General features: G+C 41.0%; 1 protein-coding gene across 1 annotated transcript in view; it reads right to left on the reverse strand.

The window, feature by feature from the left end:
• Window positions 1-13,880: 13,880 nt before the first annotated feature.
• The window catches only part of LOC139562379 (probable E3 ubiquitin-protein ligase HECTD2), a 45,817-nt gene continuing 31,918 nt past the window's right edge, over window positions 13,881-27,779 (reverse strand). The window contains exons 18-21 of the mRNA XM_071380068.1: window positions 25,424-25,530; window positions 17,016-17,131; window positions 16,500-16,643; window positions 13,881-16,229 (exon numbers count right to left, since the gene is read on the reverse strand). Of these exons, the coding sequence (XP_071236169.1) occupies window positions 16,109-16,229; window positions 16,500-16,643; window positions 17,016-17,131; window positions 25,424-25,530 (488 nt within the window). The 3' untranslated portion in view covers window positions 13,881-16,108. The remainder of the gene's footprint in view (window positions 16,230-16,499; window positions 16,644-17,015; window positions 17,132-25,423; window positions 25,531-27,779) is intronic.

Consider the following 27,779-nt stretch of genomic DNA (forward strand, 5'->3'; position numbering starts at 1 on the left):
AAATTTCCACTATTTCTAATGTGTCCATAATATTTGTGATTTCCTTAAGGGCACACGGTGATGATAGTTTGTAGAGTGATTACCTTTACGGTCCATTGAGGTACTTAACACTGTGTTATAGTCTCCTGCCATAATGATTAGATCATTTGTTGCCTGTAAGTTCAATAAATTGGTAGAAATGTTTTCGAAGAAGTGTGGATCATCCTGATTTGGACCATATAGATTAATGAGACAAATCTCTTTTTCGTCCACTTTCATATTCAAAAGGATCCATCTTCCTTGCGAATCATTCCTGATTATTTGCACATTCAGATCAACATTTTTGTTAATTAATATCATCACACCCTTTGAGTTCCTTTGTCCATGACAGAAAATTATTTCACCACCCCATTCCTTTTTCCACGCAACTTCATCTAAGGATGTAGAGTGAGTTTCCTGTAAACAGTATATGTTATATTCTGGGCTATCTGCATTGTGTCCCACCTACCACCCGCCAACCCCTCTTTTACGCTACTGCTACTCTCTGTTCATCATATATGCACAGTAATTTTAACCATATCTACATGTACATACTACCTCAATCAGCCTGACTAACCGATGTCTGTATGTAGCCTCGCTACTGTGTATAGCCTGTCTTTTTACTGTTGTTTTATTTCTTTACCAACCTATTGTTCACCTAATAACTTTTTTGCACTATTGGTTAGACTCTAACCAATTTTTTATAAATCAAATCAAAGTTTATTTGTCACGTGAGCCAAATACAACAGGTGTAGACCTTACAGTGAAATGCTTACTTACAGGCTCTAACCGTTAGAGCCTGTAAGTAAGCATTTCACTGTAAGGTCTACACCTGTTGTATTTGGCTCACGTGACAAATAAACTTTGATTTGATTTATAAAAAATTAAATACCTTATTTGCATAAGTATTCAGACCCTTTGCTATGAGACTTGAAATTGAGCTCGGGTGCATCCTGTTTCCATTGATCATCCTTGAGATGTTTCTACAACTTGATTGGAGTCCACCTGTGGTAAATTCAATTGATTGGACATGATTTGGAAAGGCACACAACTGTCTAGATAAGGTCCCACAGTTGACAGGGCATGTCATAGCAAAAACCAAGCCATGATTTCGAACGAATTGTCCGTAGAGCTCCGAGACAGGATTGTGTCGAGGCACAGATCCAGGGAAGGGTACCAAAAAATGTCTGCAGCATTGAAGGTCCCCAAGAACACAGTGGCCTCCATCATTCTTAAATGGAAGAAGTTTGGAACCGCCGAGACTCATGTAAATAAGGTATTTCAGTTTATTATCACTTTTTCTTCATTTTGTCCAATTGGTAGTTAAGGTCTTGTCTCATCGCTGCATCTCCCGTACGGACTCAGGATGGGCAAAGGTCAAGAGCCGTGCATCCTCCGAAACACAACCCAACCAAGCCGCACTGTTTTTTGACACAATGCCCACTTAACCCGCACCAATGTGTTGAAGGAAACACTGTACACCTGGCGACAATGAGCACTGCATGTGCACTGCACCCAGCCCGCCACAGGAGTCGCTAGTGCACGATGGGACAAGGACATCCCTGCAGGCCAAACCCTCCCCTAACGACGCTGGGCCAATTGTGCGTCGCCCCATAGGTCTCCTGGTAGCGGCCAGCTGCGACAGAGCCTGGACTCGAACCCAGAATCTCTAGTGGCACAGCTAGCTTTAGACCACTGCGCCACTAAGGATGCCCCCTGTTTTGTATTTGTAATAATTTTTTTGCATTGTCATGATGTGGTATTGTGTGTAGATTGATGCACTGTGTGTGTGTGTGTGTGTGTGTGTGTGTGTGTGTGTGTGTGTGTGTGTGTGTGTGTGTGTGTGTGTGTGTGTGTGTGTGTGTGTGTGTGTGTGTGTGTGTGTGTGTGTGTGTGTGTGTGTGTGTGTGTGTGTGTGTGATGCATTGAATGCATCGACATTATGGACTGTATGTGGATATAATATTTAGGATACCGTTTGGACACACCTATTCATTCAAAGGTTTTTCTTTATTTTTGCTATTTTCTACATTGTAGAATAATTGTGAAGACATCAAAACTATGAAATCACACATATGGAATCATGTAGTAACCAAAAAAAGTGTTAAACAAATGAAAATATATTTTATATTTGAGATTCTTCAAAGTAGCCACTCTTTGCCTTGATGACAGCTTTGCACACTGTTGGCATTCTCTCAACTAGCTTCATGAGGTAGTCACCTTGAACGCATTTCAATTAACAGGTGTGCGTTTGAGCCAATCAGTTAAGGTGTGACAAGGTAAGGTTGGTAATCAGAAGATAGCCCTATTTGGTAAAAGACCAAGTCCATATTATGGCAAGAACAGCTCAAATAAGCAAAGAGAAACGACAGTCCATCATCACATCATCACTTTTCCCGATTGACTGATCATCAGGTCAGTCAATCGGGAAAAGTTTCTTCAAGTGCTGTCACAAAACCAACAAGCGCTACGATGAAACTGACACTCATGAGGACCGCCACAAGAAAGGAAGATCCAGAGTTACCTCTGCTGCAAAGGATAAGTTCATTAGAGTTAACTGCACCTCAGATTCCAGCCCAAATAAATGCTTCAGAGTTCAAGTAACAGACATCTCAACATCAACTGTTCAGAGGAGACTGCGTTAATCAGGCCTTCATGGTTGAATTTCTGCAAAGAAACCACTACTAAAGGACACCAATAATAAGAAGATACTTGCTTGGGCCAAGAAACACAAGCAATGGACATTAGACCGGTGGAAATCTGTCCTTTAGTCTGATGAGTCCAAATTTGAGATTTAAGGGCTATTTGACCAAGAAGGAGAGTGAAGGAGTGCTGCATCAGATGACCTGGCCTCCACAATCCCCCAACCTTAACCCATTTGAGATGGTTTGTGATGAGTTGGACCACAGAGTGAAGGAAAAGCAGTCAACACGTGCTCAGCATATGTGGGAACTCCTTCAAGACTGTGGGAAAAGTATTCCAGGTAAAGCTGGCTGAGAGAATGCCAAGAGTGTGCAAAGCTGTCAAGGCAAAGGGTGGCTACTTTGAAGAATTTCAAATATAAAATATATTTATATTTGTTTAACACTTTTTTGGTTACTACATGTTTCCATGTGTGTTATTTCATAGTTTTGATGGCTTCACTATTATTCTACAATGTAGAAAATAGTCAAAATAAAGAAAAGCCCTTGAATGAGTAGGTATATCCAAACTTTTGACTGGTACTGTATCTGTAGAATATGTAGGATAGAATGGTGTGTGTGTATATATATATATACAGCAATCCTCTTGTTTCTTGATGTGAGAGCTAAGCTTGCCTAAACATTCATGAAAAGGTCATTAATTGTCCTTCTTCACAATAGATAGCTAAACATACTTTATCCCCCTACATTTATTTTAGTTCACATACTTTCTCCATGTGCACCACATGCCCTTCTGTGTGGATGGTCACATTTAAGAGGGAACCACTATGTTTGATCATGACTGAGGATTGCTTCATGTGTTTACCACGGGAAGGTTATACTGACTATAGCCATTCACTGTCCATGCTCTATGGGCATGATCACCCTCGAGCTCAGGTGGGAGAGAGGGAGGGAGGGAGATAGCAAGAGGGAGGGAGGAAGCAAGAGTGAGAGGGAGAGGAGGTAGAGCAAGACAAGGAGGGAGGTGTAGAGAGACACATGGTTCTTGCTATTCAGAAGCCTGTACACAGGCTTTGAAATTACATGGAAAATATCTACCTCCATTGTGTTGTCATTTTGGAAACAGTAGAGCTTGTTTTCCTTTCCATCAAGTACTGAGGAAAGTGGAATTTGGGGTAACCAAAAAACCGAGGCCAGGTGAGTCTCATAAACCAAGGGCCTTTCTGTGACAACAAAGACGAGAGGAGTGCACTCCTCACCCCAACCCGCCATGAGTGGACAGCTGTTACCCCTCACTGGCTACATTCATCTAAATATACAAAGCACAATCGGTGTTCAGAACTTGGCAACATAACAAACATTCACCCATTCATTCTGACCCTACATCCACTCTCTTGTTTACATTATGTCATATACCCATGCTCACCCCGTCCTAAGAAAGGTTCACAAGTCAAGATCCATCCATTCAGCATAAAATTTGGCCCAAAAAACAATCAACAACATCATCTTAATGTGTTTGAACAGACACACATCCTCTGCGGACTAGTGGCCTGTTGTATGAGAGGAGGTTGAATGGACATGAAGAGCATGGCATGCTGCCTAGAGGGGAGAGGTGAAAGTCCTGCTCAGCCAGAACATGCTGTTGACTTGCCGGGTGCAACGTGACCACTCAGGGCTGTGTATAGTAATGGCACGAGTCCAACATGGTGGGCTAAGGTGACCGACCCCTCGCATTAATGATGTGGTGTACAATGTCACTTACACGGTGAGCAACCGTAGATCCATATGGGCTGTATTCACCTTATAACTGAGTTATTTACTATCTAGTGTATCAAAATGTAGCCATATAGATTGAATTGATGCATGCAGAATATTTCCAGCTCTATAGCATGTAACCATGCACCGCATTCAGGCCCCATTGATACTGAGTTAGTCGTGTTTGGCAGGCTTACATCGGCGCTGTAATATAGCAGCTGTGTGTTAAAGACACAAGGCTGGAAACGAAACCAATACAGTGCCAACTGACATGGTAAAATGTTTTCTCTCAATCCAACAGGCACCACATTCACCATTTTGGTACATATTGCAAGCTGTGATACAACAAGTTCCAGGTGATTTGATTCATATGGTTATATCAGGCATTTGATAAAATGCAGGTTTCTCTGGTTTCCAGAGATAGGCACCTGTTTTGGCCATATGAGTGTGTCCAGGGCAGGCTTATATAATAGGGTAGACCTACAGAGACACAGTGTTAAAATATAGGGAGTTGTGGGGATGTTTTACAGCCTATACATTTACGTGCTGCAGACAGGACCTGGTATGTTTGCTGCTGCAGCTCGATCAGTGTGTCCCTCACAGGAGGGGTTCAGGTTCAAAAACAGCTTCCTGTTGTCATAATGATACCTTGATAACAACAGCTTCCTACTGAACAGTATGACATTCTCACCAATCCAAATATGTCCAGGCATATTTTTATTCTCTCTCTCTCTCTATTTATATATATATATATATATATATATCTGTTTTACCGTTTAGAAATAAAAACACAATGTGTCAAGTCCCCCATTTGAAAAAGTCATAAGTATTTGTACACATTCACTTATAGTGTATGCCAAACATTTAGTATTTAGTCCTATATTCCTGGCACATTTCTACAAACTTGTTGGATGCATTTGTGGTATGTTTTGGTTGTGTTTTGGATTATGTTCTGTCCAATAGAAACTGAATGGTGAATAATTTCTTGTGCCATTTTGGAGTTACTTTTATTGTAAGAATATATGTTTCTGAACACTTCAACATTCATACGGATGCTACCTTGATTATGGATAATCATTGATGAACCGTGAATAATGCTTGTTCTCAAACTAGACACTCTAATGTACTTGTCCTCTTGCTCTGTTGTGCACCGGGGCCTCCCACTCCTCTTTCTATTCTGGTTAAAGCCAGTTTGCGCTGTTCTGTGAAGGGAGTAGTACACAGTGTTGTACGAGATTCTTCAGTTTCTTGGCAATTTCTCGCATGGAATAGCCTTCATTTTTCAGAATAAGAATAGACTGATGAGTTTCAGAAGAAAGTTCTTTGTTTCTGGCCATTTTGAGCTTGTAATCGAACCCACAAATGTTGATGCTCCAGATACTCAACTAGTCTGAAGAAGGACAGTTTTATTGCTTCTTTAATAAGAACAACAGTTTTCAGCTGTGCTAACATAATTGCAAAAGGGTTTTCTAATGATAAATTAGCCTTTTAAAATGATCAACTTGGATTAGCTAACACAACGTGCCATAGGAACACAGGAGTGATGGTTGCTGATAATGGGCCTCTCTACGCCTATGTAGATATTCCATAAAAAATCTGCCGTTTCCAGCTACAATAGTCATTTGTAGCTGGCAGACCTCTGGAAGTCTCTATGGGGGTGCCACAGGGATCAATTCTCGGGCCGACTCTTTTCTCTGTATACATCAATTATGTCGCTCTTGCGGCTGGTGATTCTCTGATCCACATCTACGCAGACAGCACAATTCTGTATACTTCTGGCCCTTCTTTGGACACTGCGTTAACTAACAAGCTTCAATGCCATACAACTCTCATTCCTTGGCCTCCAACTGCTCTTAAATGCAAGTGAAACTAAATGCATGCTCTTCAACCGATTGCCCGCACCTGCCTGCCCATGTAGCATCACTACTCTGGACGGCTCTGACTTGGAATATGTGGACAACTACAAATACCTAGGTGTCTGGTTAGACTGTAAACTCTCCTTCCAGACTCACATTAAGCATCTCCAATCCAAAGTTAAATCTAGAACGGGCTTCCTATTTCGCAACAAAGCATCCTTCACTCATGCTGCCAAACATACCCTCGTAAAACTGACTATCCTACCGATCCTTGACTTCGCCGATGTCATTTACAAAATAGCCTCCAACACTCTACTCAGCAAATTGGATGCAGTTTATCACAGTGGCATCCGTTTCGTCACCAAAGCCCCATATACTACCCACCACTGCGACCTGTATGCTCTCGTTGGCTGGCCCTCGCTTCATATTCGTTACCAAACCCACTGGCTCCAGGTCATCTATAAGGTAAAGCACCGCCTTATCTCAGCTCAATGGTCATCATAGCAGCACCCACCCATAGCACTCGCTCCAGCAGGTATATTTCACTGGTTACCCCCAAAGCCAATTCCTCATTTGGCTGCCTTTCCTTCCAGTTCTCTGCTGCCAATGATTGGAACGAATTGCAAAAATCACTGAAGCTGGAGACTCATATCTCCGTCACTAACTTTAAGCATCAGCTATCAGAGCTGCTTACAGATCATTGCACCTGTACATAGCACATCTGTAAATAGTCCATCCAACTACCTCCTCCCCATATTGTTATTTATTTTAAAAAAGTGGGTATTTTGCACCCCAGTATCTCTACTTGCACATTCATCTTCTGCACATCTATCACTCCAGTGTTTATTTGCTGAATTAAAATTATTTTGCCACTTCCAGAAGGATAACCATCTCTGCAGCACTTCACCAATCAGGCCTTTATGGTAGAGTTGCCAGATGGAAGCCACTCCTCAGTAAAAGGGACATGGCAGCTCGATTGGAGTTTGCCAAAAGGCACACAAAGGACTCTCAGACCATGAGAGTGAAACCAAGGTCTGATGAAACCAAGATTGAACTCTTTGGCCTGAATGCCAAGCTTCACATCTGGAGGAAACCAGGCACCATCCCTACAGTGAAGCATGGTGGTAGCAGCATCATGCTGTGGGGATGTTTTTCAGCAGCAGGGACTGGGAGACTAGTCAGGATCGAGGGAATGATGAACGTAGCAAAGTATAGAGAGATCCTTGATGAAAACCTGATCCAATGCGCTCGGGACCTTAGACTGTGGCAAAGGTTCACCTTCTAACAGGACAACGACCCTAAGCACACAGCCAAGACAACGCAGGAGTGGTGTCGGCACAAGTCTCTGAATGTCCATGAGTGGCCCAGCCAGAGCCCGGACTTGAACCCGATCTAACATCTCTGGAGAGACCTGAAAATAGCTGTGCAGCGACGCTCCCCATCCAACCTGACAGAGCTTGAGAGAATCTGCAGAGAAGAATGGGAGAAACTCCCAAATACAGGTGTGCCAAGCTTGTAGAGTCATACCTAAGAAGACTCAAGGCTGTAATCGCTGCCAAAGGTGCTTCAACAAAGTACTGAGTAAAGGGTCTGAATACTTATGTAGATGTGATATTTCAACTTTTTATTTTTAATACATTTGCAACAAAAAAAATGTAAACCTGTTTTACTTTGTCATTATGGCGTATTATGTGTAGATTGATGAGGTGAATAAACTATTTCATCCATTTTAGAATATGGCTGTAAAGTAACAAAATGTGAAAACGTCAAGGGGTCAGAATACTTTCTGACTGCACTGTATATGATTTCGCTGATGGCTTTCAGAGTTCAATTCAGGACTGTAACGTTAGCTAGCTAACTTACCTAGCTATTCCAGCTAGTGTAATAGTCTTGCTTCCGTCCCTCATCCTTTACCCAACCTGGGCTCAAACCAGGGACCCTCTGAACACATCAACAACTGCCTCCCACGAAGCATCGTTACCTACTGCTCCACAAACGCCACGGCTAACAATGCTTTGTGGGAGGCAATTGTTGATGTTTTAAGAGGGTCCCTGGTTCAAGCCCAGGTAGGGGTGAGGAGAGGGACGGAAGCAACACTGTTACACTAGGCTAGCTAGCGTTAGTTGACTAATTGAGAATCATACGTTTTGATGTGAATAAAATAAATAATAATAATAAATCAATGGTAAAATCAGCTGTCATCAAAATGTATTCCCCATCAGTTCAGCCTGAAAATCCCTCTGATAATCTTTGCCATTGGCAGCATTGGGGTAAATCTCTGGTAGGTAGAACAGTAAAACATAACCCATATTTTTGAGATTGCTGTGTGCTGTTCGTTCAAAGTACAAGCCATCATCCAACTTTGTGGGCACGCCCCATCTACCTTAGCGGGCAGGAGTGCATTCGCTATGAATGCCGGAATTTGTGGTTCACTTTGTGCAGACGAATACACAGGAAGTCAAAACTTTCTACCAGTGAAATTAAAAAGTTTCTAGCTTGTGGTTTGGATAATTGTGATGTTTTTGATAAAAGCGTAACGCTGTTAATATAGTAATGACTATATACTGTGGCAGAGCCAGGGTGTAATTCCCTTTTAATCATGGCATTATCAGGATTAATTTAGAAGTGTTCAGAAATATATGATCTACTCACTTAGGAATTCAATTACTCCAGTCATCATGCCCCATTCAGTTACAATTGGGCTAAACATAACCCAAAACAAACTGCAAATATAGTCATGCAAATATAGCATAGTCACAAGCTGTAGTCATTTCTTGCAAAGAATATGGGACCAAATACTTAACTTTTGACTACAAGTGAATTTGTCCAAATAGTTATGACTTCTTTACATGGGGCGACTAGACACATAAAGTGCCCTCATAATAAAAAGTTAAAACCCTCAAATGAAAGGTGACATTCTGTACCATCGCATCATGAATATTTAATCGTATCGTTGAAGATCCGCACTGTAGCGCGATTAAAATGTAAAGGTAATTTCCTATTGAGCCGACATATGCAGCGTTTACCGTGAACGCAGGAATATTGCCTTTACATTTCTATTGCCAGCCGCGCAGGCCTTCAGCGCCACTGATTGAATCAAGCTCTTGATCTCAAATCCAAAAGGCTGAAGTACAGTATAGAGACACATTTTTAATTGTAGCTTTACTGTCCAAATAAATATGAAGGGGAGTGTAGAAGAATAAGTAAATAGAAATACAGTATATGCCCCAGTGTGAAGGCCAATCTGATTGATTGATTCCTTCTGTGGACAGGTGTCTTTTATACAGGTAACAAACTGAGATTAGGAGCACTCCCTTTAAGAGTTTGCTCCTAATCTCAGCTCGTTACCTGTATAAAGACACCTGGGAGCCAGAAATCTTTCTGATTGAGAGGGGGTCAAATACTTATTTCTCTCATTAAAATGCAAATACATTTATAACATTTTTGACATGCGTTTTTCTGGATGTTTTTGTTGTTATTCTGTCTCTCACTGTTCAAATAAACCTACAATTAAAATTACAGCCGGATCGTTTCTTTGTCAGTGGGCAAACGTACAAAATCAGCAGGGGATCAAATACTTTTTTCCCTCACTGTATGATTGAGTGTAGTCTGGCCCAGGAGTGTGAAGGTGAACGGAAAGGCTCTGGAGCAACGAACCGCCCTTGCTGTCTCTGCCTGGCAGAGCAACCACCAACTTCCCCTCTCTCCACTGGGATTCTCTGCCTCTAACCCTATTACAGGGGCTGAGTCACTGGCTTACTGGTGCTCTTTCATGCCGTCCCTGGGAGGGGTGTGTCACTTGAGTGGGTTGAGTCACTGACGTGATCTTCCTGTCTGAGTTGGTGGCCCCCCCTTGGGTTGTGCCGTGGCGGAGATCTTTGTGGGCTATAATCGGCCTTGTCTCAGGATGGTAAGTTGGTGGTTTAAGATATCCCTCTAGTGGTGTGGGGGCTGTGCTTTGGCAAAGTGGGTGGGGTTATATCCTTCCTGTTTGGCCCTGTCCGGGGGTATCATCGGATGGGGCCACAGTGTATCCTAACCCCTCCTGTATTTATGCTGCAGTAGTTTATGTGTTGGGGGGCTAGGGTCTGTTTGTTATATCTGGAGTACTTCTCCTGTCTTATCCGGTGTCCTGTGTGAATTTAAGTATGCTCTCTCTAATTCTCTCTTTCTCTCTTTCTTTCTCTCTCTCGGAGGACCTGAGCCCTAGGACCATGCCTCAGGACTACCTGGCATGATGACTCCTTGCTGTCCCCAGTCCATGTGGCCGTGCTGCTGCTCCAGTTTCAACTGTTCTGCCTGCGGCTATGGAACCCTGACCTGTCCACCGGACGTGCTACCTGTCCCAGACCTGCTGTTTTCAACTCTCTAGAGACAGCAGGAGCGGTAGAGATACTCTTAATGATCGGCTATGAAAAGCCAACTGACATTTACTCCTGAGGTGCTGACTTGCTGCACCCTCGACAACTACTGTGATTATTATTATTTGACCATGCTGGTCATTTATGAACATTTGAACATCTTGGCCATGTTCTGTTATAATCTCCACCTGGCACAGCCAGAAGAGGACTGGCCACCCCTCATTTCCTGGTTCCTCTCTAGGTTTCTTCCTAGGTTTTGGCCTTTCTAGGGAGTTTTTTCTAGCCACCGTGCTTCTACACCTGCATTGCTTGCTGTTTTGGGTTTTAGGCTGGGTTTCTGTACAGCACTTTGAGATATCAGCTGATGTAAGAAGGGCTATATAAATACATTTGATTTGATAAAACAAGTAGGATGATAATGTGAGAGGGCAGGACATTCAATGGACATATAGTTCTTGAGATGCTCCTACAGATCAGGGTGTGGTAGCTAATTATGTTTCTATTTCACTGGCGAGCATATCTGTGAGCTCAAAATTCTGGCTGGCAGGAGATGACATGACCAAAGGGGTTGCATGTTTGATTGTGATGTTGTGATGTCCTCGTGAACCCGAACAAGGGTCAGTTGGCTATTCTGGGGCAATGAACAGCATAGTGAGCACAGCTTTGGGGATGGTCCCTTCTTTTACTAGTCATCAATCCTGTCTTGTTTTTATAGACACATACTTTTGCTTCAGAAGGGGATTTGGTATAATCAGAATCATACCATATTATACCTAATCAAATTGAGTAATCAGGAGATTGATTAAATGACAATTAACCTTTTAAAGGGCCTAGGATTATTTACAACCATGATCGACCAGTAATATAATTCCATAAAAAAATAACAATTTTTTTGCGTTCAAAGTGATTCATTCGTTTTTTATGCCTCTGCACACTGCAAAGCTCAAGTGGAACCTAATAATGCATCTTGTAGACACTATTTACTTCCTCATCCATGTAAAACTCTCAGCAATGGTGGAGCATGTTAAATGCTCCTTGTATAGGAGTTCTCCCTGCCTGTCAGTCTTTCACCACCCATGTACTGTACATCACTCCCAACTTTTATTTCGTAAAATCAGTCAACTTCATATTGCTGAGGTAGAAAGTGGTGAGTGGGAACAGGAATTATGCTGCTTTTGGTGTGTGTGTTTGCGTGTGTGAGTTTGAGAAAGGGGGGAGGAGTCAGGTTGAGTAGACTTGGTGCATACAAGGCAGGAAGAACAGTGTTATGTTATAGCAAACGTATTGCTCTACAGACATGGATTGTGGGTAGTTGCAAAGCTACTGGTATTTTACTGGAATCTTTAGTCATTTTGGTAATTCAGATAATCTATGCAATCTATTGTAATTTTGGTAATTTCTATTTGAATAATATACATATACTATTCATTTTTTATATCTGTGTCCATCTTGTCCATGAGTTTCTAGTAGATAAACTATATGGTTCAAGAGAAAACAGCCTAATCAATGAAAAAAGCATCTAAATCAACAATGGCATTATTTTCAATGAACTCCGCAACTCTTTCAACTGTTGACTTTTTCCACAACTGCCAACAGTTTGACACAAAAACATTGACAACAAATACATACTGACATAGTCAAATAAGTTAAAAAAATTATAAAGGATATTTCATGCGGAAACCCTCATACTAAACACCAATGGTATTCACTTAGTTCATGGTTTATATTTGATTGATTTCATTATTTTTACTTGGCAAGTCCACACAGAGGGCCGGAAATAATTACAGACACCTGTGATAATCTGAAGTACCCAAAAGGGTCTTGTGATAGATTACATACAATTCTTGAAAGATACCAAAATTCTGGTGGTTTACTGGTAAACATAGAAAGTTTCCAGTAATATACCCTCCCATTGCAAACCAAATTGTGGGTACTGATTTAATGTCAGATACTACAATCACCACCAAGGTGTTCTAAAACATGGCCATGGCACGGAGGAAATCATATTCCTGGGACTTAAGTCTATGCTTTATCACAACAACTTGTGGTTAGACTGCATCATGTGAGAACAACCCAGAGCAGTCACAACTGAAGTTGGATATAATGAAGTCAGGTTAATAAGTAGTTTTTTAGTTATTGTTCTATGATTATTGTGCATAGTATGTGGTTATTTCAAAAGTTGTACTAAATGTTGTTTAAACAATGCACCCTAACGTGTAAATGATTCATGCCACCTCTGTCTGGCTCATTTCCCTAGGTCACCCTGTAAGCACAGATGGTTCCTATTCTGGTACACTTGATTTAAGCTGCAGGGACAAAGCATTCTGCAGCGGATCGTGAACTTTGTGTTGACAATGCTACTCCTTCTCATCACGCTCTCCCTTTCTATCATTCCCTCTTTCTATATATGACACTGGTTTACAAGCCACTCATCAAGATGCTTTAAAAGGTCCAATGCAGCCATTTTTATCTGAATATGAAATCATTTCTGGGTAACAATTATGTACCTTACTGTGATTGTTTTCAATTAAAATGGTTGAAAAGAAACAAAAATAGCTTCTTAGCCAAGCAAGAATTTTGCTAGGACTGTCTATGAGTGGTCTGAGTGAGAGGTTTGGAACTCTTTCTTATTGTGCTATGTACTAATTTACTGCCTGGCCATGTCAAAACTCCAACCCACCAAAACAGTCTGACATTTAAGATAGTCTTTTGAAATCGCTCTTACACTAAAAGGGCTTCATTTTCCAAAATGTTGCAGTATTATTCCAACCTCATACTATGGAAATATATATAAAACACAGGAAAATCTAATTTGACTGCACTGGGCCTTTAATGGTGTTTCTGTGGCCTATGACCCTGGCTGTGTATCAGTCAGCTGTCAAAATGCGGGACCTGACTTAGTAGCCATTTCTGAAAATTACAGCATGTTCCTCTACCCCTCTCTTAGGGTGTCAAGTCCTCTGTGCCCCTCCTCTTCAGGCAGGCCATTTTGACCTGTTACATTACGGCTTGTGGTAGTTCAAACTCAGATATGGTTGTGTGTGGCTGAAATATAGATATGGGGTATTAAGTTGGATGGAGCCACATTTGCCACATCAAACCAATTACAATATCTGTTTTGCAAAACAACGCCTGTAAAGAGCTCAGAGATTTTGCCAAATCGAATCAACCTTGGACATTTAACCTGGCCCTGCACACATTGTCGGATCGTTCAGATTCACAACATAAAATATTTACCATCAGACAACTTCATTTCTGAGTGTAAAAACCTCAAAGATAAGTTTATTACTTGGGACTAGACAGTAATTTTTACAAATAAATAGAAACACAACATAACATCATCAACAGTTAGTTACATTACACATCATAGACTTGCTCTAAAGATATACATTATAAACTGAGTGTACAAAACATTAAGAACACCTTCCTAATATTGAGTCGCAACCGCTTTTGCCCTCAGAACAGCCTCAATTCGCTGGGGCATGGACTCTACAAGGTGTTGAACGCGCTCCACAGGGATGCTGGTCCATATTGACTGCCAAGTTGGCTAGATGTCCTTTGGGTGATAGAAAGAGCAGGTGTTCTAAATGTTTTGTACATTCCGTGTAGCTCTACAGTCAGAATAGAACATGCATTATTATTAATTAATGTGACAGACTATGACATTGACTTATGATTAGTTACTTTGTAAGACAAGAAAGTGATAGATTAAATTCTATAGGCAGGTTAGTGTAGTAAAACATAAACAAAATAAATATGTTGGTAAGTTTTCAGTCTAATGAGCAGATGTGATCATTTTGAGCCAACGGGTTGAAGAGTTCTGATACAAGTCTATCAGTCTTAGAAAGGGAGGCTTTCATAGTCACAGGCTACTTCTATGATAAATGTATCAAACATCTATTATTAGCTTCCTGAAAGTTGTTGAAGGCAGGATGGTGTGAAGATACTGAATTACCCAAACAATCTGGGCTTGACTTACATGTAATGCTCTGTTTGTTTAAATGATAACGCTAATGAGTGTGCCTTTTACTTTTCAGATTTATGTTGATAATGCTTTGTTTAACCGAAGATCCTGCACAACGTTTCTGACCAAAGGATTCTCTTTACATTGGCAGTCTACCAGGCAGGCAGAAATAAGGCCACAAAGCTACTTACCGTAATAGTTAGAGAGATAAACAAACACAAAACCAGACACAGTCATGGTTCCACTGCTACCATAGAAACAGGAGCTCACATTTCTTATTACTACCAAACAAGTGAAAGATTCTGCTGTGCCCATCAACAGGCAGCAATTACACATCCTGGACCTCACAAGACAATCTATATCTCATGACACGTAACATTCTTTAACCAGCAAAGCCTTAGTTTTGAATATTTATAACAGTGTAATACAAATCAAGCTAAGAAAATACACATTTTGACCTCACAAAAATAACCTATATATACACAAAAGTATGTGGACACCCCTTCAAATGAATGGCCACACAAGCTCACAGAACGGGACCGCCGAGTGCTGAAGTGCGTCTCTCCTCAGTTGCAACACTCACTACTGAGGTCCAAACTGCCTCTGGAAGCAACGTCAGCACAAGAACTGTTCGTCGGGAGTTTCTTGAAATGGGTTGCCATGGCCGAGACGCCGAACACAAGCCTATGATCACCATCCGCAATGCCAAGCGTCAGCTGGAGTGATGTAAAGCTCGCTGCTATTGGACTCTGAAGCAGTGGAAACACTTTCTCTGGGGTGATGAATCACGCTTCACCATCTGGCAGTCCGACAGACAAATCTGGGTTTGGCTGATGCCAGGAGAACACTACCTGCTCGAATGCATAGTGGCAACTGTAAAGTTTGTTGGAGGATAAATAATGGTCTGGGGCTGTTTTTCATGGTTCGGGCCCCTTAGTTCCAGTGAAGGGAAATCTTAACGCTACAGCATACAATGACATTCAATACGATTCTGTACTTCCAACTTTGTGGCAACAGTTTGGGGAAGGCCCTTTCCTGTTTCAGCATGACAATGTCCCAGTGCAGAAAGCAAGTTCCATACAGAAATGATTTGTCAAGATCGGTGTGGAAGAAATTGACTGGCCTGCACAGAGCCCTGACATCAACCCCATCAAACACCTTTGGGATGAATTGGAACGCTGACTGCGAACCAGGCCTAATCACCCAACATCAGTGCCTGACCTCACTAATGCTCTTGTGGCTGAATGGAAGCAAGTCCCCGCAGCAAAGTTCCAACATCTAGTGGAAAGCCTTCCCAGAGGAGTGGAGGCTGTTGTAGCAGCAAAGGGGGGAACCAGCTCCATATTAATGCCCATGATTTTGGAATGAGTTGTTCGATGAGTAGGTGTCCACATAATTTTGGTCATGTAGTCTATATCAAATTCTATTTTTGAAGGAATGTAATTCTAAAGTACATTTGGAAAGGAATCACCTACTCTCGTCTTACTGTGAATCTCATAGCTGTAGACTGAGTCACTCTAAGCCAAAGCCCTCTGCGTTTGAGATGGCGATGGTTAACTTCTGCTTCAGTTCCTTCCTGCTTTTATAAGGTGGGAGGCAGATCTGGTTGAAGCAGGTGTGAGATATGGGTAACCTGAAACAGACAAGGATAACCTGTATAAACAATTACCGTAAGGGCCCTTCTGTTGCCATTGCACTAAACCTGGCTGCATTATAACAGATTACAATGACACCACTAAATATCTGTCCACTTATACTCTACAATACTATATGATGCTCAACATATAGCATTTGCAGTCAACCAGTTAATTAAGTCAACATATAATAGCTGGTCTATTTAGATATTGTTCTATATGGTTGGATATATGTGAGAGTAAGAGGCAATGAGATGACTGTACAGTACCAGTCAGTGGACACGTCGATCTTGGCGATCTTGAAGTTGAGGTCGGCCAACCCTCCCACGGGGACACGGTCACTTCCTGTGGCGAAGTGGAGCAGCTTCTTCTGCAACTCCAAGGGGAAAGCCAGCACCACGTCCCAAAAACAGCTAAACACACATACAAGAAAAACATAGCCAACGTGACTTTTCTGTAAGGAAAGGGGGGTGGGGGGTGCAGCTGGAGTAAACAGGCCTGGAAGGGAGAGGAGCAACTTACAGCTGTAAGGGGGCACTGGCTGGCTGCAGGGATCCAGAGAGTGGAGGAGGTATGAAGAGTTCAGCTCTAGGTTCCTCCAACAGAGTGAAAGGCCCTATAGCACTGCATGGGTGTGTCATAATGGTTTGTTGCTGTAGGCTTTGTGATATTGGATATTTGTACTCCACAGCAGGATCAGGGGTTGCTGGCCAGGTGAAAGACGAAAAAGGTATGCATAGTTGTATAGATTGGGTGCACTGTGTGTTTGTGTGCATGACCCTTACCGTACTGTGAGGTCAGCTTTGCTGTAGCCCTCGTACTGAGCTGCTCTCTGTAGGGCGCTCATGTCCAGCTCTGGACTCCCACACACCAGCATCTCCACCTCCTCTGGCCTCAGCAGCTGCACAACCACAACATCATCACTAAGGAGTGCCCTATAGTATAAACCACAGGAGGCTGGTGAGGGGAGGACAACTCATAATAATGTCTACAATGGAGTGAATGGAATGGAATCAAACAAATGGAAATGTTTGATGTATTTGATACCACTCCACTAATTCTGCTCCAGCCATTACCACGAGCCCGTCCTCCCTAATTTAGGTGCCACCAACCTCCTGTGATATAGACATAACAGTCTCATATTATGCCTACTGTAATTCAGTAACATCACATATTGGACTATGCATCCAGGGCTTAGTTTGAGACATAGCTTTAGATGAGGGATTTATATCACACAGCTGAGCGCAGAGCTCTGACTAGCTCCCTGACATGAGGGATTTGCTGACAATGCCAACAATACATACGATGAGATCTTTTTAAGTTCAGTGCTTTATCTTGTCTATCAATATTGTGTTTGAGTCCATGCACATACATTCATTGTGGCCTACAATGTGTGCTTCACAGTGATTCGCATATATTCTACATGACCATACATCTTAGTGGTAATGTAAAGTTTGGCAAGAGCCTAAACACAAATATTTGATCTTAACTAGTTTAGGATTGGCTCAGACATACAGTAACTTGGCAGGGTGTAGACCATACCCACATTGTCTGCGTGTGTGTACACTTGTGGACAGACCAACATTGAACATAGTCAACCAGCCACAGATCCTGGAGTTGCACCAATATTAACAACGATCTTACTTATTAACTCAGTGTGTTACAATACAGATGAAGGATCTTAATTTAATTTGCAATGTAAAACTTGAACTGTATTTGAGGTTTAAAAAAAAGCTTCTGAAGTTTGTAATTTCCCTTACGAAACATGTGTGAACCCCTACAAAAATGAATGACAATCCACATAGTTATTCACATTTCCTCTTGCTGAGCATCATTTTCCTGCTGTAGCAAACTGGGTCAAATTAAAGATCCTACATCTGTAACTCCAAACTATTCTATAGGTCATCAAGTTATTCAGTGTCAGCAGGTTTTCAACCAATACTGAATGCCTATTCTAGGACGCTTTAGTGTCTCTGACAAACAGATATGTACCACCAACATTAGTATTTTGTTTATTTAATTACCAGGCAGGTAACATACACTAAATGACCTCTCTGTCAGGAGGAAATAAATTGACAAATCTATTGAGAGTTCACAATCTGAACATATAATTGATTCCATTGTATTTTAGCTAAAGTATTTCAGGAATGTACAGTATGAGTAAGCATACACAGTACCAGTCAAAAGTTTACACACCTACTCATTCCAAGGGTTTTCTTTATTTTTACAATTTGCTACATTGTAGAATAATAGTGAAGACATCAAAACGATGAAATAACACATATGGAATCATGTAGTAACCCCCAAAAATAGTTAAACAAATATATATTCCATATTTGAGATTCTTCAAAGTAGCCACTCTTTGCCAAATGACAGTCCCACTAAGCGCAAACCAGATGGGATGGTGTATTGCTGCAGCCATGCTGGTTAAGCACCATCACACCTCCTCCTCCTCCTCCATGCTTCACGGTGGGAACCACATGTGGAGATCATCTGTTCACCTACTCTGCATCTCACAAAAACACATTGGTTGGAACTAAAACTCTCACATTTGGACTCACACATTCCCACCAAAGGAAAGATTTCCACCGGTCTAATGTCCATTGCTCATGTTTCTTGGCCCAAGCAAGTCTCTTCTTATTATTGGTGTCCTTTAGTAGTGGTTTCTTTGCAGCAATTCGACCATGAAGGCCTGATTCACGCAGTCTCCTCTGAACAGTTGATGTTGAGATGTGACTGTTACTTGAACTCTGTGAAGCATTTATTTGGGCTGCAATCTGAGGTACAGTTAACTCTAATGAATGTATCCTCTGCAGCAGAGGTAACTCTGGGTCTTCCTTTCCTGTGGCGGTCCTCATGAGAGCCAGTTTCATCATAGCGCATGATGGTTTTTGCCACTGCACTTGAAGAAACTTGAACTGTTCCGTATTGACTGACCTTCATGTCTTAAAGTAATGATGAACTGTCATTTCTCTTTGCTTATTTGAGCTGTTCTTGCCATAATATGGACTTGGTCTTTTACCAAATAGGGCTATCTTCTGTATACCACCCCTACCTTGTCACAACACAACTGATTGGCTCAAACGCATTAAGGAGGAAATAAATTCCACAAATTAACAAGGCACACCTGTTAATTGAAATGCATTCCAGGTGACTACCCCATGAAGCTGGTTGAGAGAATGCCAAGAGTGTGCAAAGCTGTCAAAGGCAAAGGGTGGCTACTTTGAAGAATCTAAAATATTTAGATTTGTTTAACACTTTTTTGGTTACTAAATTGATTCCATATGTGTTATTTCATAGTTTTGATGTCTTCACTATTATTCTACAATGTAGAAAATAGTAAAAATAAAGAAAAACCCTGGAATGAGTAGGTGTGTCAACTTTTGACTGGTACTGTTGTAGAATTACAGTAATTTCGAATGGAATTCCATCTATTGCAGAATGTGGCTCTCCAGCACAGGAGGCTGGTGAGAGGAGAACGGCTCATAATAATGGCTGGAATGGAATCAAACACATGCAAACCATGTGTGTGATGTGTTTGATACCATTCCATTAATTCCGTTCCAGCCATTACTATTAGCACGTCCTCCCCAATTAAGATGCCACCAGCCGCCTGTGCTCTCCAGATAGTGCTTTCAGAAGTGTTTGATTTGCACAGCAACACATCCTGGATAGAGGAAGTCAACACTTGATTTAGATCTAACATGTTTCTGTTCTAGTACGTTTCAGTGTGTACTGTATCCAGCTTCACACAGTGAGCTGAGTAGAAGTAGACATGAATATTGGCCCACGCTCCACAGTGCCTGTCAATCATCCTCACCCTGCTGTGTCCAGACATCTATAGCCCGAAGACACAGAGTTGTTCCAAGGCTCATGATCATGATCCACTAGGTGAAAGTAGATTTAATTTCATACATACTTAAAAAAAAAAATTATGGCCCTAATCATAGAAATACATATAGAATCCCTATTAATTGAATAGGATCTCTATGGGCCTAATCATATAAATACATATAGAATCCCTATGAATTTAATAAGATCTCCATGGGCTTAATAGTAAAGATTTGTCATTTAACTTTTAAAACGTATTAACCTACCTTCTAATGTGGCATAAACACAACCAGTTATGCTGTTTTCATCTGATTGTTAAACATTATTTAAAAAGGCTCATGTAGGCTACCTGGGCATGTTACTCCGGGACGGCGGAAAGACAGTCAGTGCAGGAAAAATAGCTTTTAAGCCTCATTTAGATATTTTTCTGCTTCCAATTTCCGACATTTGGTAAAATTTTTGTTAGTCAACTTGTATATAATTATATACATGCAGCTTCTCTATTCGGTCATTACTTGATGCAGCTTCTCTATTCGGTCATTACTTGATGCAGCTTCTCTATTCGGTCATTACTTGATGCAGCTTCTCTATTCGGTCATTACTTGATGCAGCTTCTCTATTCGGTCATTACTTGATGCAGCTTCTCTATTCGGTCATTACTTGATGCAGCTTCTCTATTCGGTCATTACTTGATGCAGCTTCTCTATTCGGTCATTACTTGATGCAGCTTCTCTATTCGGTCATTACTTGATGCAGCTTCTCTATTCGGTCATTACTTGATGCAGCTTCTCTATTCGGTCATTACTTGATGCAGCTTCTCTCCGGTCATTACTTGATGCAGCTTCTCTCCTGTCATTACTTGATGCAGCTTCTCTCCGGTCATTACTTGATGCAGCTTCTCTTCGGTCATTACTTGATGCAGCTTCTCTTCGGTCATTACTTGATGCAGCTTCTCTCCGGTCATTACTTGATGCAGCTTCTCTCCGGTCATTACTTGATGCAGCTTCTCTCCGGTCATTACTTGATGCAGCTTCTCTCCGGTCATTACTTGATGCAGCTTCTCTCCGGTCATTACTTGATGCTCGTCTAGAATATTAAATAAAGCCTTGCTCGCCAGAATGATGTCATAAATCCAATGCATCATCAACAACCTAGTTGACATTGGTAAAGTTCTCTTTCATTTCTGCTTCTCTCACGGAGCGAGGACGTTTGGGGACCAGGGAGATTTCCAAATGACAACAGTTTGATTGGTTTTAAGGAAATTAAAAGCTGTGAAAATGATCCAACATGTTTCTGATAGTATTTCAGTTAGTCTTGATGCATATATTATGTGGTTGAAAATGAAATACTGTCAGGCTTTAATGTCACTGAAAGAAATGGCACTTTAGGCTACACAACAGGTCCCTAAACTTGCATTTGCATTCTCGCAAGATGCTGAAACAACAAATATATATTTCTCCACTTCTGTTCCCGAGAGACAATTCACATTTGGTCTATCATTTTACTGCGAGGAACACTTAATTCTTCAGGAGTTAATATTAGAATAGGCTATATGTGAGGCCTACATTCAGTGTCCATAGTTCAGTTACTATTCTAACCAATAGGCTACTCCACTCTAAAATAATTCCAGCATCCACACAGTGCCATTTGATGAATGCAAAGAGGCATCACTTACAAAACACCAAAAAGTGTTCTGAATGACATTCGGTGATTGTCATGATTCGGCCTACACAAGTCTTGTAACCTGAATTGAATGGTACACTGCTGTACGCGGGTGTCTCGGTATTGGCCACTCATCTCTGCCTTGGCAAAATGCCTCCGTTATCTTCGAGCCACACTGCATTTTGGAGTCTATTTGCACATTTTTCATGTGACTGACGTGGTAATGATAAAGAGTTTAATAGCCTACAGTTTTCTTGGAATCTATGTTTGAATTATTGTGATAAGCTCATGTTTTACCGGTACGGCTTACCCCACTATTTATTTTGCCGGTACTCCGTACTGGACCGTTCCGGCTTACTTTCACCCCTAATGATATCCATCTATGGCCACTGTCAAAAGGCAACAGCCCATGAGAGACACAAGTGTCCCCCATAGATTTCAAAAGCCAAAGCAAGTGTAAATCCAAGATACATGCACACTTAGCTTTCCAGGTGCTAAAGTCACTGACTGAATTGAAATTTTACCAGTAGTCAAGAAGCAGATTCCCGACCTGACAACAGTTGTGTTGCACGTTGGTTCGAATGACATTATGGGAGTTTAGTCTGAGAGACTCAAACAACTTCTTGTTGCTCTTGGAAACAGCTCGAAGCCTTGCGGGAAGAATCGTTATCTCAGGACCAATCCCATCTCCTCGCCGTTGTGGGACTGAGTTTTAGTTGTATGTCTTTTAAGAGACATGGGCACGTCATTTGTTGACAATTTTGATTGTTTTTGGAAAAAACAGAGGTACTTCGTCAATGATGGAATTCATCTGGGTGAAAATGGCGTCCGCCTGCTATCATCCAACATTAAAAAGGTACTTAAACAATCAAAATGATATAGGGCTAGTCCCAGTATTACTATTGCAAGTATTGTATCAGACTACCATTTAACCACATGTTTTCATAAATGTAGGGGTAATGTACTTAGTAATCTTGTCACTTGGTTCACACTGGCGGTTATACTTGTCTAAACACATCAAATACCCCGGTCGATATCAACAATCCACATTTTTAAAAACTGTAAGGGACTTGGGTTTTTACATTTGAATATATGTAGTATATTGTCAAATTTTGAATTTGATTAAGATTTTAGTTTCTCAGGCTAGTCCTGATTTCTTTGTTTAATCTGAAACTTGGTTATCGAGGAATTCTAATGATGCCGATATTGCACTGGACGGGTACAATGTTTTTAGAGCTGACAGGATGAGTAGAGGGGGAGGAGTGGCTATCTATGCTAAAAATTACCTCTCCATTGCACCAATTAAATCTGTCTCTCAGACTTCACTCCCATAATGTCATTCGAACCAACGTGCAACATAACTGTTGTCAGGTCGGGAATCTGCTTCTTGACTACTGGTAAAATTTCAGCTGCCTAAAAGTCAGCCAGTCAGAGCTATAATAAGTTTATCTAGCCTTAGCCCATGCTACATCTCTTTTAGTAGTTAAAAAAGTAGTTAAAACATTAAAAGAACAATATGCACTCCACACTCCCAAATCAGATAGGGTTGGATACTGGACTCATTACTGATAAGAACGCCATTGCTAATGCCTTCAACAATCACTTCATTGCAGCAGGCAATCTTGTTGAGAAAATGCCAACCACAAATGAAGGAAGAAAAGATACATATGAAGGCATTATGCATGAGTATGCGGATGCTGATGGTCAGGGTTTCTCACGAAGCCTCTTCACAGAGGAGAAAGTTATTGATGCCTTGCTAGCCATAGACACTAAGAAAGCGATAGGGGCTGACAAACTTGACCCAGGGTTGCTGGCTAGAGCTGCACCACTTATCTCTGGTGCTCGTACTCCTATTTGTAACCTCACGTTGACCTCTGGGGTCATACCTAAGATTTGGAAAATTGCCTATGTGCTGCCTCTGCACAAAGGTGGGGATACTGGTGACCTTGATAATGATCGACCAATCTCTAAGCTGTCTTGTAAAAATGTTAGTCATTGGTAAATGGCTTTCGACACAGTTGATCATTCTCTTCTGCCTGAGAGACTGACCTCACTGGGGTTGGCCTCAGATACATGTTTGTGGTTTCAGAATTATCTCAGTGACAGATCTCAGGCTATTATTGCAGATGGGGTAAAATCAGATTTTGTCACTGTTCACAAAGGAGTCCCACAAGGTTTGATTTTAGGTCCTTTATTATTCACTATATTCATAAATGATATCTGTATCTCAGTGAAAGAAATGCTGTTTTAATTTCTATGCTGATGACACAGTACTATATGCCACAGCCCCATCACTCACTAAAGCATTTGACTTCCAATTGCTTCAAGATGCACTTGTAGATCTTAGGCTGGTGCTTAATTCAAGTAAAACTAAGTATATGGTATTTTCACAATCCAAAAGTATACAAATTGAAAATCTGAACAATGCTAACCATGATGGCTCTCTTTTGGAACATGTTCCCACCTATAAATAACTTGGAATTTGGTTAGATGATCATCTCTCTTTTACGTGTCTATAAAGCAGTCTTACAGAAATGTCCTAATTATCTTAACTCAAAAATTCAGTGGTCAAACAGTATTTATCAGACTCGGTCACAGGACATGCTAGTGCTAGAGATACCCCGGATTCACTGAGTTAGGCAAAATGCCATTTGAATATCATGCTTCACACTCATGGAATGATTTTCAGAGAGAACTCCAGTTAGATGTTTTGGTGCCTGTAAGACAGTTTAAATGCACATTACATTAACTTCTTATTATAAACTGTGATTGCTTTTGTAATGTGTGTTTTTCTTATAGAAGTTAATTTATTTTAATCTTTTTAATCTCCATCTTGTACTTTTTATGTTTTAATTTTGTTTGGTTTTAAATTCTTATTAATTGTTGTGTTGTTGTTATATCACAGGACACAACTGTAAAAGAGACTTGGTCTCAGCTTGTTTCCCCTTAATAAATAAATAAATAAACAAATCAATCAATCAATCAATCAATAAATAAATGAGGCTACCCTGCTGGCCAAGTCTGGGCCAGGGAGGACATAAGCTGTTCTGTGTCTCTGGCTGATCGGTATTCAATGGTAGTCAGCTGTGTTAGATTTGTGCTGCAGTAACGAGATAAGTAAAAACATTCTTCCTAGGAGGCCCTAATCCCTATAGACTGTCTAAATAACTAAATCAACTCATCACCTCCATTCTTGAGCCACTTAAACGGTCATGTTTCGCAATATAGGGGGGCTACAGTATCTGAGAAATGTCAGTCAGTGCAAAATATACCCCAGGAGAGGGGGTCATGGAGAACAGGAGGGGGTAGAAGTTGTGCATATTTACATTAACAGTCAAGAGAGACTCCTTCATACAATTGTGTATGTGTGAGACACATGCATGCACACCACAGTGGCTAGTGGCACCTTAATTGGGGAGGACAGGCTCATAGTAATGGCTGGAATGGAATATATGGAATAAAATCCAGCCATTATTATGAGCCATTCTCCCCTCACCAGCCTCAAGTGAGGTACACATATTGATATTAGCTTATCTCCTCCTTTTACTATAAAACCTGTATTAGAACTTTCATCTAGAGTTTCGGACCACAGTGATGTGAATAACTTATTGTAATAACTTATTGTAACCCTCCAAGAACCTGGGAGCCGAGCCGACCTTAACCCCACCCCCACAGAAAACCCAGAGAAGTCCTGACTCACCATCAGAGCGTCTGACGCACACACACTGTGGAAGCCACGATAGAAGGCTGCAAACTGCTTGTAAATTGACTTATTAAGCAGGAAACCAGTGTACAGCTGAACATACTCTGCAGAGAAAGAAAATAATTTTATAAATCACTCAAGCACCCACAAATTGAGACACATACTCAAACAAGTTTCAGTTTTCAAGTCTTATGCTTCAATGTCACGTGCACAAGTACAGTGTGATGCCTTTCTTACAAGCACCAAAACCAACAATGCAGTAATCGATATCAACGTAGCACTAAACATAAGGTAGAACTAAAACACACAAGAAGTAAAATAAGAACATGAGAAAGTAAGAAGCTACAGTTGAAGTCAGAAGTTTACATACACCTTAGCCAAACACATTTAAACTCAGTTTTTCACAATTCCTGACATTTAATCCAAGTAAAAATTCCCGGTCTTAGGTCAGTTAAGATCGCCACTTAATTTTAACAATGTGAAATGTCAGAATAATAGCAGAATTATTTTTTTCAGCTTTTATTTCTTTCATCACATTCCCAGTGGGTCAGAAGTTTACATACACACAATTAGTATTTGATAGCATTGCCTTTAAATTGTTTAACTTGGGTCAAACATTTCAGGTAGCCTTCCACAAGCTTCCCACAATAAGTCGGGTGAATTTTGGCCCATTCCTCCTGACAGAGCTAGTGTTACTGAGTCAGGTTTTTAGGCATCCTTGCTCGCACACGCTTTTTCAGTTCTGCCCACACATTTTCTATGGGATTGAGGTCAGGGCTTTGTGATGGCCACTCCAATACCTTGACTTTGTTGTCCTTAAGCCATTTTGCCAGAACTTTGGAAGTATGCTTGGTATGCATTTGCATTTGTATGCATTTGCGACCAAGCTTTAACTTCATGACTGATGTCTTGAGATTTTGCTTCAATATATCCACATAATTTTCCCTCTTCGTGATGTCATCTATTTTGTGAAGTGCACCAGTCCCTCTTGCAACAAAGCACCCCCACAACATGATGCTGCCACCCCCATGCTTCACGGTTGGGATGGTGTTCTTCGGCTTGCAAGCGTTCCCCTTTTTCCTCCAAACATAACGATGGTCATTATGGCCAAACAGTTCTATTTTTGTTTCATCAGACCAGAGGACATTTCTCCAAAAAAGTATGATCTTTGTCCCCATGTGCAGTTGCAAACCGTAATCTGGCTTTTTTATGGCGGTTTTGGAGCAGTGGCTTCTTCCTTTCTGAGTGTCCTTTCAGGTTATGTCGATATAGAACTCGTTTTACTGTGGATATAGATACTTTTGTACCCGTTTCCCCCACCGTCATCACAAGGTCCTTTGCTGTTGTTCTGGGATTGATTTGCACTTTTCGCACCAAAGTACGTTCATCTCTAGGAGACAGAACGCCTCTCCTTCCTGAGCGGTATGACGGCTGCGTGGTCCCATGGTGTTTATACTTGCATACTATTGTTTGTACAGATGAACGTGGTACCTTCAGGTATTTGAAAATTGCTCCCAAGGATGAACCAGACTTTTTTTTCTAAGGTCTTGGCTGATTTCTGTTGAAAGGCACAGTCAACTTAGTGTATGTAAACTTCTGACCCACTGGAATTGTGATACTGTGAATTATAAGTGAAATAATCTGTCTGTAAACAATTGTTGGAAAAATTATGTGTCATGCACAAAGGAGATGTCCTAACAGACTTGCCAAAATTAGAGTTTGTTAACAAGAAATTTGTGGAGTGGTTGAAAAATGAGTTTTAATGACTCCAACCTAAGTGTAAGTAAACTTCAGACTTCAACTGTATATACAGGGTCAGTTCCAATAACTTTTTAACAATGTGCAGGGATACTGGAGTGATAGAGGTCGATATAGTGCATTCGGAAAGTATTCAAAACCCTTGACTTATTCCACATTTTGTTACGTTACAGCATCATTCTAAAATTGATGAACTCGTTTTTTCCCCCTCATGATGACAAAGCAACAAAAAAAAGCAAATTTATAATATATATATTTTTAATATCACACTTACGTATTCAAAAAATATATATATATTTTAAACATTTTAGAATAAGGCTGTAACGTAACGAAATGTGGGAAAAGTCAAGGGGTCTGAATACTTTCCGAATGCACTGTATGTATAAGGGTAAGTTGACTAGACATCAGGTAGAGAAGAATTGTGACATAACATGGGAAACAGACAAATACACAGAAAGGGGAATTAGCTTAAAGTGAACGGCACATCTCCGATTTTCTAACAGAAATGTGGTCCCGGAGGCACGACGTGTGATTTTATTGTGTTGTGGTCTAAATTGACGAACAGAACTAGTTGAATTAGCTGCGTTAGAGATGG

Source organism: Salvelinus alpinus, chromosome 32, assembly GCF_045679555.1.
Source record: "Salvelinus alpinus chromosome 32, SLU_Salpinus.1, whole genome shotgun sequence".
In the NCBI taxonomy this organism is placed as follows: Eukaryota; Metazoa; Chordata; class Actinopteri; order Salmoniformes; family Salmonidae; genus Salvelinus; species Salvelinus alpinus.